The sequence below is a fragment of the Protopterus annectens genome, chromosome 16.part0, assembly GCF_019279795.1.
Source record: "Protopterus annectens isolate FY-2018-M chromosome 16.part0, PAN1.0, whole genome shotgun sequence".
NCBI classification, from domain to species: domain Eukaryota; kingdom Metazoa; phylum Chordata; order Ceratodontiformes; family Protopteridae; genus Protopterus; species Protopterus annectens.
In genome coordinates this window covers 10,246,830-10,261,005 of record NC_056750.1, presented here as the reverse complement: position 1 = coordinate 10,261,005, position 14,176 = coordinate 10,246,830, and the positions used below count along the sequence as shown (strand labels likewise).

Genomic DNA, 14,176 nt, shown 5'->3' with positions numbered 1-14,176 from the left:
ATCCAATAGAGATAGGCTAAAAGCACTGTCCCTCTACTCAGTCTTATGGTATTAAAACCCCCTTTTGAAGTGTTAAAATAAACACTTCTGCACATACTGTTAGGATGGTTACCTTTCATGTACTGTATTTATACTCACTACATTTATAATGTAGTACTGTATATGTTTTATGAATTACTTTGCTGTTGATTGTCTTATTGTTTTTCATTTTTAGTTGTCCTGTGTTATACAAACACTGTTTATCTAGCACAGACTTATGCAATCAGTAAAAGTAAATGAATAAGCAATGGCATATTCATAATTCTACTTTTACAAGACTGAGTAGGTCACCGTACTATCACTGCTTGCTCACAGCGTTTTAACTGTAGCTGGTCTTTTAACAGTTGAAAATAGAGCCATCGCTGTTTCAAAAACTGTTAAAAAGGCTATCATACAGTTAAATGCAAAATTTTGAAGAATATTCCCTACTATGACAGAATATAAATGACAAAATATAACATGCACTTTAAAGTAAGTAATCCAAAAAATGTGAATGAACAAGCACAACATTTTGTAAAAACTACTAGCAAATACTGACCTTTCGCCTCTTTTCAAAGTTGATCAAACCACCCTAAGAAATACAGAAACAAAATGAATTAACAGCAATGCACTAACAAATTTTTGCAACAAAATGTATATGCAGCTGGATTTCAGGTAGATCTCATGTAGCTGAGTGGAAACAGTGGAACATCAAAAACCCTTCATTTTAGTACAAGCTGCCTGATTAATTGTAGTATGAGCGGCTTCATTAATGACGTTAGATGATTAGACTCCACATTTTACACCACACTGTGAGTCTGTACTACAGCTGGGGTATGGGCAAGATCCACCCTCTTGCCCCCCATATGCCCACAGTAATAACTATTGAACAAGTGCCCTTCAAAGGTTAAAAAAAATGATCCAAACTTACCTCGAAATGGTCTTTCATTGCGGTGTCTAACATGACAAGATCTGTGAGGAATGTTCCCAGATAAGGAATTGTTCCTTGCATCACACCCTTAAAAAATAAACATACACATGTATATGAGATTCCTACCTACAATCTATACAGCTATCCATATCAGTCAGTATCAAAGCTAAACACAATGGTGTCCATTTACAGACTGCATTTTTTCTAAATATAATACTTTAGTTGTAATTATTTTTTTAATATATGCCAACAATCACAGCTTTACTATGAAGTTTTGGCTCAGTCAGACTGGTCATTCTCTGAACAATCTTACAAGCTTTTAACCACAAAGTAACAATCAGATAGGAACAGTGACACATATAATGACGTTAGGCAAAAGAACAAATAATCATTAAAATGAACATGACTGATACTGTCTTGAATTTCTGTTGTTTTATTTGCAACATGAAATGGTCTGAAACTGTTCATGCTATGTGTGTTATGCAAAAAGGCCCTGAATAAGCATTTCAGTCACATTAATCTCAGAGGAACGAATTTTCCTGTATTGACTGTGAAATAACTCAGTGGACTTACTTATTTAATTTGTTAGTTATGTGAACTGGTCTATCATGGCATTTTCTAAGCCACGGTTTGAGCCATGATGGCAAGGGTAAATTAGTGTAGCCAGTCACCCAGCGTGTTTATTCAGCGATAAAGGTAAGCAAAAGTGCCCACAGCAAACCCACACTGACACTGGGTGAACATGCAAACTTCACATAGACAGTAACCAGAGGTCAAGATCGAACCACAGACATTGTAGCTGAGAAGCAGAGATTTCTGCATGGTACTGTCATAGGCACAGCCCAAACTGTAGACTTTCGAATCATGATCAGTCTTCTTTTCACTGCTTGTTTTCACTTTGATAGTCAAATTTCTATAAAATATACTGTGAAAGATGTGCAGACAACAATGCCTTGGTAATGCAGACACTCAGGGAAATGACCATTCTGCAAATTTAAATGTACTCAAATGAATCAGATTAGGAGTAAAATTACTTTTAAAATATGAAAACATATCCAATGTGGCAGGTTTCATTTCAGTGCTGAATTCTTACACTCATTACATGCCAAAACATCACTTTCAATCAAGTAAAAGACAGCTGCTTTTTTGTTTTAATCATCCAGGAGGAGGAAAACAGGTCAAAATGGTTCCTTTCACAAGGGGTACCCAAAAGTAATCATTCCCTTCTTTCAGATTTTCGCCGAGCACTTACCAAATGTAAATGCAATCCTTTCTGCTGCACAGTTCTGCAATTTCTTATTCGCCTCTTCCTAAGACTATGAACTAAGAGTTCAGCAACACTGTCTTGCAAAGTTATCCATGCCTCCTATTAGTAATTACTAATTTGCATACTTAAGCAGTTGACTATCAGATTTTAAAATAACTATCTGTTTATAGTTTCACGTACTAGGCCTAGTAGTGATTGAAAAGGGTCCTGCTATTCCCCTCAATAGATGAACAAATAAATATGTCTAATAACATTTCTGGCACTTTTTAAAATCAAGTCAAATAAAAAAAAGCCACTATACTAAACTGTAAGGATGATCAAAGTGTCACATTAAACAGGACATTTCTTTTAGGACTTCTGTGTTGGCTGGGGCTTTATGAATTATTTGCAGAGAAAATTAAGACCAAAAATGGCTAATCCATATTTTTAACACGAGATGGCAGAGGTTTTCAAAACTTCAACAAGATAACTGGACTGTAAATATCTGGATTAAATTTGGTATTAAATCTGGTAAAAAAATATAGTAAACACCCTCTCTCCGGTGTTAAACTTGGTAATCAAGAAAAGTTCTCAAATTGGCAAACATATAAATAATACTTGATGAAAATGAAACGTCTTTCTGGTGAACAAGTCAACCAAAGCATAATGATTTCTTAGAGATGTTTTGACATATTTATAGAGGAAAAACCATAAATACAAGTCAGGGTATGGTGGAAAAACTTGATTAAAGGGTGCAGAGTCAAAAATTCTCTGCACCCACTTCCTGCAACTAGGGCTGTCCTATGACTGTTCTTTGAATACTAATACAAACAAAACAAATCTATTCCCACATGTTCCAATTCATTCCATAGGGTAGTTACTTGGAATCATACCTCTCAACTGTCCAGATTTTTGTCTCATATTTCTGGTCTGTTCCTCATAAAATTTGTGGTTTTCTGGCAACTCACTGAAGACTGAAGTCACTATATAATGGCACACATTTGCATTTCAAACTTACAGACTCTAAATCCAATTTCAGACCAGTGACAAGTGGAGTACCACAGGGTTCAGTCCTAGGTCCTCTCCTATTTGGTATCTACTTCTCTGTAGTACAGGCTAACACAGACGGTCTTTGGCTAACAAAGTTCACAGATGACTGCAAACTAGGAGCCATAATCAAATCTCCTAACGATGTGGACATCCTACAAAAGGGCCTCACTGAGATAGATGCCTGGTGTCAAAGCCATGGCCTCAAGCTCAATGCCAAAATGTGCATTGTCATCCCTTTTGGTAAAAACTTTGTACCCATGAACTACCACATAGGTGGTAGTCTACTTAACACCAAAAGTGTGATAAGAGACCTTGGGACAAAGGTGGACAGTAGTCTCTCTTTTGATAATCACATCGCCACAGTAGTCAGGAAATCCTTCTACATGGCACACCTCATCACAAAATGTTTCTCATCCAGGAAAAAAGAGGTGACTGTTCCCCTATACTCATCACTCATTAGACCCATTATAGAGTACAATGCCCCTTTTGGTATGTACCTCACAAGACATCTACAACAACTGGAAAGGCCACAGAAATACCTCACAAAGAGAATTACTGGCCTCAAACAGATGCCCTACGCAGACCATCTCAAAAAACTCCAGCTTTACTCTGTCGCATATCGCCTACTCAGAGGCAATCTCTGCCTAACATACAAAGCTATGTCAAACCCAGAGCTGTTGGACATGCTCCATGTAAAGAAATCCCAATTCCTCCGAGCTACACGCTGTAGGGACCTAAACCTTGTCACCACAATAAACAGAACATGCTGGATGGATAGATTCCTGTCTCAGAGACTTCCCATACTCTGGAACAAACTACCTATCTATATCAAACAAAGCTCCTCATTAGCACTCTTCAAGAAAAATCTTGATTGGATGGGAGATAGGAAATTCACCCTGGGGATCACTTCTGTGGCTCTGCTTGACAGGGGCATAGGAAAATAATTTTCTTGGGTGGCAAAAGCCAGGGTACCATTTGGCTAGGCTTATATAGGCCCTAGGGCCAATAGCTTAGTACCTACCTATGAACATCCTTCAGAAAATTAATGTTAACACAAAACCTTTTATTCTATCTAATTCTACGTTTATAACATCAACATTTAAAATCTGTCCCTACTTTTGGGCCTCTGACCTTCATTATTTCAGGCTTTGTTCATATTTCTTGAGCTAAGAGGTCGATGGGTATGCTTGGAAAGCAGTCTGGGAGACCACTGAGGAGCCTTACCTAATTGTCTAACTGTCCCAAAACACTGATTGGTTAAGTGACTTGTTCAGAGTTATAGGCAGATGAAGCCTGATGGAATCAATCCTTGGACTTTAAGAAGCAGCTCTTTAAGAGCCCATAGCCCAAATCTTCTGCTCTGACAGACTGTTTTCAGAATACGATGGTGGGTACTGAAGCAACAATCTACTAATCTGAAGACACATGCCTCATCTACAATGCCACACCACTGATATACCTTGTCTCTTAGGCCACTGCCCTCCTCATACCTTTACACTGTTCTAGAAGCAGGTACCCCTCTAAAAAAAAAAAAACAAACAAACAAAAGCATCAGTAGTTTTAAATGTTGAATGATCCCTAATCTAAACTGTAAAATAAAGTGAAGAAGACAACAACCACAATACCAAAACTGGTACGTGATTTGCTGCTGTGAGCTGCTGACAGTATGTTTTCAGACCTTGAGATAACTTCACTGGCAGCTACTAACAATGCCAAAAGCTTACAAATGTAAAACAGTGTGGTAGACTTTGGCAGGAAATACTGGCAAACCGAGTTGTACAAGGGTAACCAGAGCCCCCAAGAGTGCTATATAGACCAGGCACTAGGACATTACTTGTTTAATGTCCTTTAAATGCTGTTTGAGGAGGGATGGAAAAAAAGAAAGGCCCCTCTGAGCATTATATACCACAATGTATATTGTACAGATGAGATTCTGAGCAGGGATTTATATATTTTTTCTATTTTACTTTATTTTAGGTTGGCACTGAACTGAGAGAACTGGTGACAGTTGACAAAATACCCTGAGCTATAGAGAAAAGGACTGTATTAGATCACCGAGCATCTAAAAAAGCGAACGGTGATTAATCAACCCTATGTAAGCGAAAGCTTACAACTTTGAACTGTCAGAACAGTGATTTTTTTTCCTAGGGAAAAAAATCTCTGTTCCAAAAAAAAAAAAAATACTTTAAACATTACATTAAGTGGGGGGCTTTGTCCCTCACACCTCCCGATGTGGGGGGCTGTGCCCCCTACACACCCCCTACTTAAATATACCAACTCTGGGATTGCACTACAGTGCCAAAAATGGCAAAGTAACAAAGTGACCAAGCAAATTCTTTCCCAGGGAAAAAATTCACTTAAAAGCCGCTTCGATATTTTGCTGTTTCCGGCTTTTGAGTTCAACCAAGACGCATTTGAAAGAATGCGTCTTCGGTCTTCTAATAGGGAACCTAGAGAAAGTGGTGTTGATGATGACTTATACATACATATTTTCATAGGTAAGTACTAGGCTAGCTGCCCTTGTGGGCCATTTATAGCCTAGCCGATTTCCCTTTCAAAGGTGAGAATAAAACACTATACCATGTTACTATGAGGTAAACACCTTAACCATTATATCAACCCCCATCCAAGTTAACAGAATTTGACTTTGGTGTTTATTTACTTGCCTTTGTTTACTGCAGTTTGGAGGGATGGTGTGAAATTGGTTAGTTTAGGTTCTAATGTCAGGTGGGAAGGAATTCTCTATTTAGGCAATATAAACTGAGTAGAGACAGTCACTGTAGCGAGATTTGGTGGGGGATATCTGACTTAAGTGGTGAGTTCTCAGGTCTCTTTTGGGATGTACTGACTATTAGTTATTTAATTTCATTTATTTATTTATTCGTTGTTTACTGGAAAAGTCTGACTGGGATAAAAACATTTTTTCAGTGGAGGCCCATGGAGAAAAGCTCTACATTTAAAACTAGTTTTGACTTGTAGATAAAATACAGTTACATGACATCAGAATGAATACAAAATATAGGACCAAGGATTTAGTTTAGAGTTGGGCATTTTTAAGATAGTACATCACGCTGCGAGACCTCCAAAAGGTTAAGATTACAAACTGGCAACATGACACACTGCATGACAACACATGAAAATGCTGAGAAAAGCCAAACTTGTCAGATCAAAAGGCTGTGAGACCCCCAAAAGGTTAAGATTACATAACGGCAACATGACACACTGCATGACAACACATGAAAATGTCGAGAAAAGCCAAACTTGTATGATCTAAAGGCATCTCTATTAATCTAAATGTAGTTCCAGAGCCTCCTTCTGTGTGGTGTGAGACTCAAGAGTGGTAAATCAGTAAAACCAGATCTTGTGAGTCACTTCCAACAACTAAACAGACACAGGTATTTAGCAGCTCTTGTCCTATTCACAGACAAAACATGGTTTCACTTCATATGCACAAGTTAGGTTGCTTGTTTGTCCGTGCCTGCTCGTGGTTCTGCTGTAACAATGTTTTTGCTGACTCTGTTGTAAGATGCGAGGACATGGAAGTTACATGTTGCATGCACTTAGAGAATGCAACTTTTAGGGACAAGCCTAATCCCTGCTGCATTTTCTTATCATCCTTTTGTCAAATGGGGGTGAGCTTGGGGTGTGTGAATTCTTCACAATGAATATGAATGCTTGTTTTAGAGGTGTATATGCTAATTTGTATGAAGTCCCATTTTACTCACTTACACATTTTGTGCACTTCTCTACTCAAGTTAACGGGTTTCATGCATAAATGTACAGAGATGTTCACTTTAAACCTTAGTGTTTCAGTGGCTCATAGCAGAACCATGCATGCACAAATACACATGCACATTTATATGATGCCAACACTTATTATTCTACTTAACAAATATATATATATATATATATATATATATATATATGGATGGCTTGAAGCATTTTTAGCAAACCTAGCCATCTTTGTTGCACCTACTACCTTATGTTCTCTCCTTCTACATGGTAAGGTACTCTAAAAAGAGGGATAAATCACATCTCAGGCAAAAAAAACTATATATGTGGTACTGTCAAAAATAAAGTGTGTGTGTGTGTGTGTGTGTGTGTGTGTGTGTGTGTGTGTGTGTGTGTGTGTACCTGAGCATAAGCAAGTAAGTGTGTTTGTGCACGTGCATGTACACATGTGTATGTGTGCAAGCATACGTGTACATGAGAGACCATTCGGCCTATCATTTCCAGCTACCATAAATCTGTCATAATAAGACATGAAGCAGTTTGGGGATGCTGTCACAGCAGAATCTGAAGTGTAACTGAATGACTTCCTGTACTAAGCTTGACATGTTTTCCTCCCATAAATGCACTGCTTTGAGCTGTGAAAATGTATTTTTTATTTGCATTTGTCACCAGGAAAGTTGGAGTGTGCACTTCTCTTGTCAGCAGAAGCCCTGTGAAAAATGTTCCACAAACTAGTAACAATAACTAGGAAACTTCACATGCCTTACTTCACAAGTATTCCAAGCAGTTACATGTCAGGTCCGAAACATTCCACAAAACAGGAGCAACATAACAGAAATGACAAACACAAATTTTATACGCATCATAGGCAGTTGTAGTTTGAGGTCATAAAAGCACAGATTAAAAATACACAGGTCATGTTTACAAGCACCTACAAATTCATGTACAAGGATATGTTTACAGACGCACGCTCGTGCATACGTACCAGTTCTCTTTGCTGTTGTTGCCTCCTCAGTGCCCTCTTCGGGTTGATCTCTAGTGTAGCAAATTTTGAAGTGCCTTCCTACATGTGCAAAATGACAATAGAGATGGTTGTCAATGAAGCAGTAAAAAAAACAGGGTTGGCATATGCAATATATTGCATGAATATTTTACACGCATGTACACACACATTCACGCATGTAAAAACACACACAGGAACACAGTTTTCAAAATAACATGTGTATAATGCACCAGGAGGTGGTGCTAGACACATCACTATGTCACACCCTCTTTTCTTTACAGATGTATCACACACCAATTATCGCAATGCAGGAGCTCATATAAGGTAGAGATCTACCATCATGCTTTATCCTGGAAAGTCATGCTTTGTCCTGGGAAGTAATATTGTAATCTTCTGTTTGCCTAAGTTAACACAACACCTGTTCACTTTTGCCTCTAGACAACAGTCACTTACTTGCATGTGTCTTCTCTTTTACTTCAGTCTATGTGATGTACTTACTTTACATTCTACATGCCCATTCGGATAATGTGTAGGGGACTGTGATGGAGTATTTAATCATAACCAGGATGACATGTGTTTGAGACATAGAAGTCAAGAAATTCATCTTGTGAACAAATGTGCAAATGACCAGATATCATTGCAGTTACTGAATCCTGACTTTAACAAAGTGACCTTCTTTTAACCACTATGGACCAGAACTTTTTCATTACATTAAACATAGACAAAAGATGCGAGGGAGTTTCTTCTCATTGTCAAGCGGTTTTATACTCATCTCAATGATGACCCCACTCCTGCAGGAATCATAAAAACAATGAGTACTTAGTGACTACCTTATAGGAAGCTATCTAAAATTAAAGGTCAAGACCTCCCATATCCGTCCACTCTCCTCCATAACAAACATCGAACAGTTTATCGCCACCATCATTTCTTTTCTGTGATTTCACAGTTTGGCTTAACTCAGAAATGTCAATGTTCATTGGTTCACTAAAACACAATAACTTGCAAAAACAATGCTACCATCAGTAGCACCAATGCTGGAGCCAATCCAAATTTAATCCAAAATCAGTAAGCATACTACTGAGTGGTTACTGACAAACTTCTCAGACTGCCCACTTCCAGCATCCAATTCCCTCCTTTTCGGTCACTTGACTATCGTTTGTTAACCAGCTTCTCTGTTATGACTCAGACAATTTTGGCAGATACCACTCATGAGAAGTTTCCAAAGGACCGCCACATATGGGCTTCTCTTGTCTGCATGGAGTGGCTACCTGTCCTTTCCCAGATAAACTACAATGCAACACTGGAAGTCCTCTTAATATCATCTTCCCACTACAATATCAGTTTCACCCTTCAAACAATCTAGGGCCTGTCACCTCTGATATTCTTAACTAACCTTTTCAAAACTAGGAGCAAGTCACGAGTAACATATAAAATATCTGGATCCAAACTCCACAGGTGCATGTACATCTCCTTAACGACTGAACATACACTGTGCACCAACGGTATGGCACCAGGCACATTCCATGTAAATATGCTGCACAAGTTATTTTTTAAGGCAGCAACACTCTTTCCAGTGTAAAAAGTACCAACTGCCCCAAGTGCCCACTTCTAAATAAAAGTAAGCATGTACAAAAAAAACTACATCCTAAAAAACATTTCCTCAGAGCAAAAAGGCAATAAACTCCTTTAAAAATCCTAAGAATTTCTGGAGAAGATTAAACCATCAGGTACACACTTAATCAATCCATTCACCTGCTAACTGACTTTGGTAACTCCTATCAAGATGTGCCACTCTGCAAATTCAGCCAATAATGTTCATTTGCCCTAATTTCTCACCCCTTCATCAGTTTATTCCTTCTTACCTATCAAACTAAGAGACACAGATAAGCTACATGGAATCGTATCTTCTTTTGATAAGGAATGTACAATACAGACTCTGTTAGTACCGCATTATGCGTGTGACACATATCTATCCATTCCGTGTAAACACACTGACATTTTTGCAGTTGCTACAGAAAATGAATGCTATAAGCTATTAAGGGGCTGCTACTTCCTTAGTCCAGGGTTTGATTCCCTCAACATCCTTCTGTATCACTTGAATGTTCATAGGTGGTTGCTAGACATTTGGTCCAGGACACCATTGCAATGTGCTAACCAAATACGCCGAGGAGCTCAGACTGCTGTTTGGTTAAGGTACTTGCTCAGAATCATGCAGTAGCCAAATGGAGGCTAAGGAAATCAAACCCTGGACTACAGCTGGTAGTTCATTAACAGCTTACAGTCCCAAATATTCAGCACTAACAGCCAGACAGAGTGAGTAACCTAACAAGATAGTGCTCATGAGTTACTCGTGAAAAGGGAAAACTTGTGCCCAGTGGGCATGTCTCTGTTATCTTCCCCACATAATTGTTATTAGTTAGACTTGCAATAGAAAAAAAAAATAAGATGCCATTTTAAAACAATTCATTCTGATATTCAAGACAACTTTCATAAATTACTTTCAAAACAAAAATGTGATATATACATATAGACACCATTACAAATTCTCATTTGATATAAAAAAATAAAGAAAAAATTTGTGAAGTCTGCTAGTAAAGCAGAAGTATGCCCACAAAATGAAATGGAGGTAGTTAGCTTAATAGTGGTAATTGAAGGCTGTAAACTCAAAGAAACAGGCCTGACTTTTGCAACTGCCATTCCCACAATGTCTGTGGAATGCACTTATTTTTCTTTGTTTAACCCACTAATAAATATTTACTGCCACATGGAAAAGAAACTGGATAAATAAAATGAATGGTAAATGACATACAAGACTAGTTATGACCAGGGCCTTGCTTTTATTTTCTTGTATTACCACGCCACAATCCACAACTGCCCTAACATAACAACTCAGGGTGATAGTTGCTCCTTTTTTTGTTGCTCACTTCGCAGGGGCAGAGTTAGAGTTCTCACTGCCCATTACCTTACACATTTCCTCTGAAGTGATCTCAGAGTGAGACTAATAAAATAAGGAAGTGGGACAATGCTATGGGTGTGCAACTGGTCTTGCCACCCACAAAAATGGCTTCTTATGCATATGTGATTTGCTTGTAACATGGGAACATTGGCCACGTGTGTTATGAAAATATATTACTTGAGTTGTCAGGAGAGACATTGCTGTACAACTATTGTGATACGGGTGCAGATGTTTCCGGGAGATGTAGTGCACACGACCAGGATAAACTAATGACACTTTTAGGGAGACAAACACCATGACACCTTGAATTCAGGGCAGAAACGGCAAAGAAATAAGGTATTTCACACTAAAAACACAATGACATCTTTAAGTACAGCTTGTTGCTACTACAGATGTAACAGCCTTACATATTACATAAGTAAGAATGAATAATTCTGCAGACCTCCACAAGTTGGAAGGACAGCATAGATTGCCACACACAGTGACAGGAAGGCAATCCAAATGCAAACTGTAACACACTTTCCTTTAACAAGATCACAAAAACGTGCAATTCAGAGGCATATTAGCTGCAATAAGGAAAGATCTTAGTACTGGCTGGCCAATGCATCACATTGGCACAGGCATCCCAGCAGTCATTCCTCCCCAGACTTACATACATCCAAACACAATCACCAGTGGACACATGCCCATAGCTTTCCACTGCCCTTAAATGACTGGAAGAATCACGACTTTGCTTTTTGCATTCTCCGTGTCCCTCTCAATGATGACTGCAGTCTCCTTAGACTTTCCCAGTGTTTATTCTACATTTGCAGCTTCTTGCTCCAAAATCTGTTGTTCTGCTAGCTTTTTAAACGTGTTACAGTCATATATAACAAGTGTCCCTGGTGTCTTCTGTCCCTACCCTACCACACTGCAGCCAGTGCTTGTTAGTCAAGAGGAACTGAGAGGGAAAGAAGACCTCCCACCCTCATAAACACACATGCACACACACGTAAACATAAACACATGTACAGACAAACACATGTACATGCAAACACAGATCCCATTCAACTGCATTCCCATTCAAATGCATCTATATGCAGTTTTTCAAACATAATAAACATTGAAGATTGTAGGATACCAATGCATAAACATGCTTTTAAGGATGCTCCCATGCAGGTTCCAAAATATCTTTAAAAGCTAAATAGATCTGTCATTTTAAATGCACCATGAATGTGTTTATTTTAGCTTCACTGACAATGTTTTTCTGCTTTTTATAACATTTAACAATACAGCTCTGAGGCTAGTGGTCTGCATGTACAGGGCATAACCACATCCTGCTCTATATGTACTCCAACAAAACTGTAAAGCGAACAGCATTAACAGTAGGGCATTTTGCAAGCGAGCAAATTCTGAGAAGAGATGACTCATTTGAGTTTACATAAATGGGGTCTGCTATTATTTTAGCTGCTGACATTTTTCTAAAATGATTCCATGCAAGCCCACACAAAGGTGTTAAAATGTCAGTTTCAAATCTCAGCATGTTTGGGCTGCCTGCAGCCTTTTGCACAGCAATTGTTCCTACCTGTTTGATTCAGCTTCATAGGACGTCAAAGGCAAATACCTTTATTAGGAATATAAAATGAACATCACAGCACTTTGCTGTACCAGGTTTATACTGACTGCCTCTTCATAAATTGCTTCTACTTCAGTGCCTTTAAAAAAAGTTACGCGCCCCATTCGTTAACTTCTGGGTTCAGATGTTCAAGTTTACATCTCCTGCCCTGCAAAAGGGACATCACAGCACTTTTAAACATACTGACCTTTATTTACTTATTTTACATTTGTTGACCGGGATAGTCTAACTGGATTTATGTCCATTTTCAGTAGAGTCTCGGGGAGATAAGCTCCAAGAGATTACTAGACTACTAACATACAGGTACTAGTTGTTACACAGTTAAATACTACAAATTTTAAACAGTTCAGGAATCTTCACAGTTTAAACAAAAAACATGTTACAAGCATTAGATAATATATTTTAGACTTTATGTACAAGACTTCATTAGTAACTAGAAAGTAATTGTTAAACAAATGCATACTTCAGGTTTCAACAGTTCAGCAATGCTCACAGTTTAAACAATACTTGTTGCCTGCCTTAGGTAGGATGCTTTAGAATGACATGCAGAAGAATTTAACTAGGTATTTTAAATTATCTCTAATAGCACTGTGGTGGTGGTGCTGCGGTAGCATTGTCACCTCATAGCAAGACATTGTCCCATTCGATTCTCAGCTAGAGCGTCGTCTGTGTGGAGGCATACGTGAATGGGGCGTGCCTTCGTTGAAGGTTGTGTGTCAGGGCTGGAAACCTGGTATGTAAAAATCCACTACCAATCATTAGCAGACCGGAGTTCCACTGTGGCAACCCCTAACTGGGAAAAGCCGAAAGACAGGATAAGATATGTTTTTGCCAAGGATAGGTCTTGATCTAAAAAGACACAGATAGAGCATGAATTAGGTGTTAAGAGAGGGTATTTAGGATATAGTATGAGATTAGTCTGGATTTGTACAGGGACATAACCAATGAGTTTTAAGATAGAGTTTCAGATTGTGTTTAAAAGTGTAAATGAAGACAGTGATGAAAGTTCATGAGGGTGTTGGTTCCAATACTTTCCAACTGCATTTGAGAGCAGAGCATGTCCTGCCATGTTATTAGATTTACATGTTGATACAAGTAGTTTATTAGATGAGCGTAAAGTTGAAAGGTTCTTATATTGGGTAATGAGACTACCAAGTATTGGGGTATTGGTAGGTTGGAAAAGGGTTTTGTGCGCAATGGTGAGTTGTTTAAAGTGAATCTGATTCAGAACCTCTAACCAGCTTGATTGTTTCAGGTTATGGCAGTGATGGGTCCTAAAGGAGGAAGCAGTAGCAAATCTGGCAATGCTATTGTAAGCGTTGGCTAGCTTGTTAAGGTTATTTTTTGACAAGTTAGTATATATGGAAGAAGCATAAAGAAGTGTGGAGATAAGGTGGGAATAGGCAATAGTGGTTCTGGCTAGTGGGGAGAGAAAGGGTTTTATCCTATAGAGGGAGCCTCGTTTCCTGCTGACAGTTTTTATGGTACTGTTGATATGGGTTTCAAAGTTCAGGTTGTTATCAATGGTTACCCCTAGAAGTTTAGTTGTTGGATCGGGAGATACAAGTGTACCATTATTGGATAAGACTGAAAAGTTAATTGGGAGTGATTTACAGGTAGGAGTG

General features: G+C 38.5%; 1 protein-coding gene across 3 annotated transcripts in view; it reads right to left on the bottom strand.

The window, feature by feature from the left end:
- The window catches only part of RALGDS (ral guanine nucleotide dissociation stimulator), a 1,010,677-nt gene that overhangs the window by 31,804 nt on the left and 964,697 nt on the right, over positions 1-14,176 (bottom strand). For all 3 annotated transcript variants that reach the window (XM_044058282.1, XM_044058281.1, XM_044058283.1), the window contains exons 10-12: positions 7,963-8,040; positions 950-1,036; positions 578-610 (exon numbers count right to left, since the gene is read on the bottom strand). In XM_044058282.1, the coding sequence (XP_043914217.1) occupies positions 578-610; positions 950-1,036; positions 7,963-8,040 (198 nt within the window). The remainder of the gene's footprint in view (positions 1-577; positions 611-949; positions 1,037-7,962; positions 8,041-14,176) is intronic.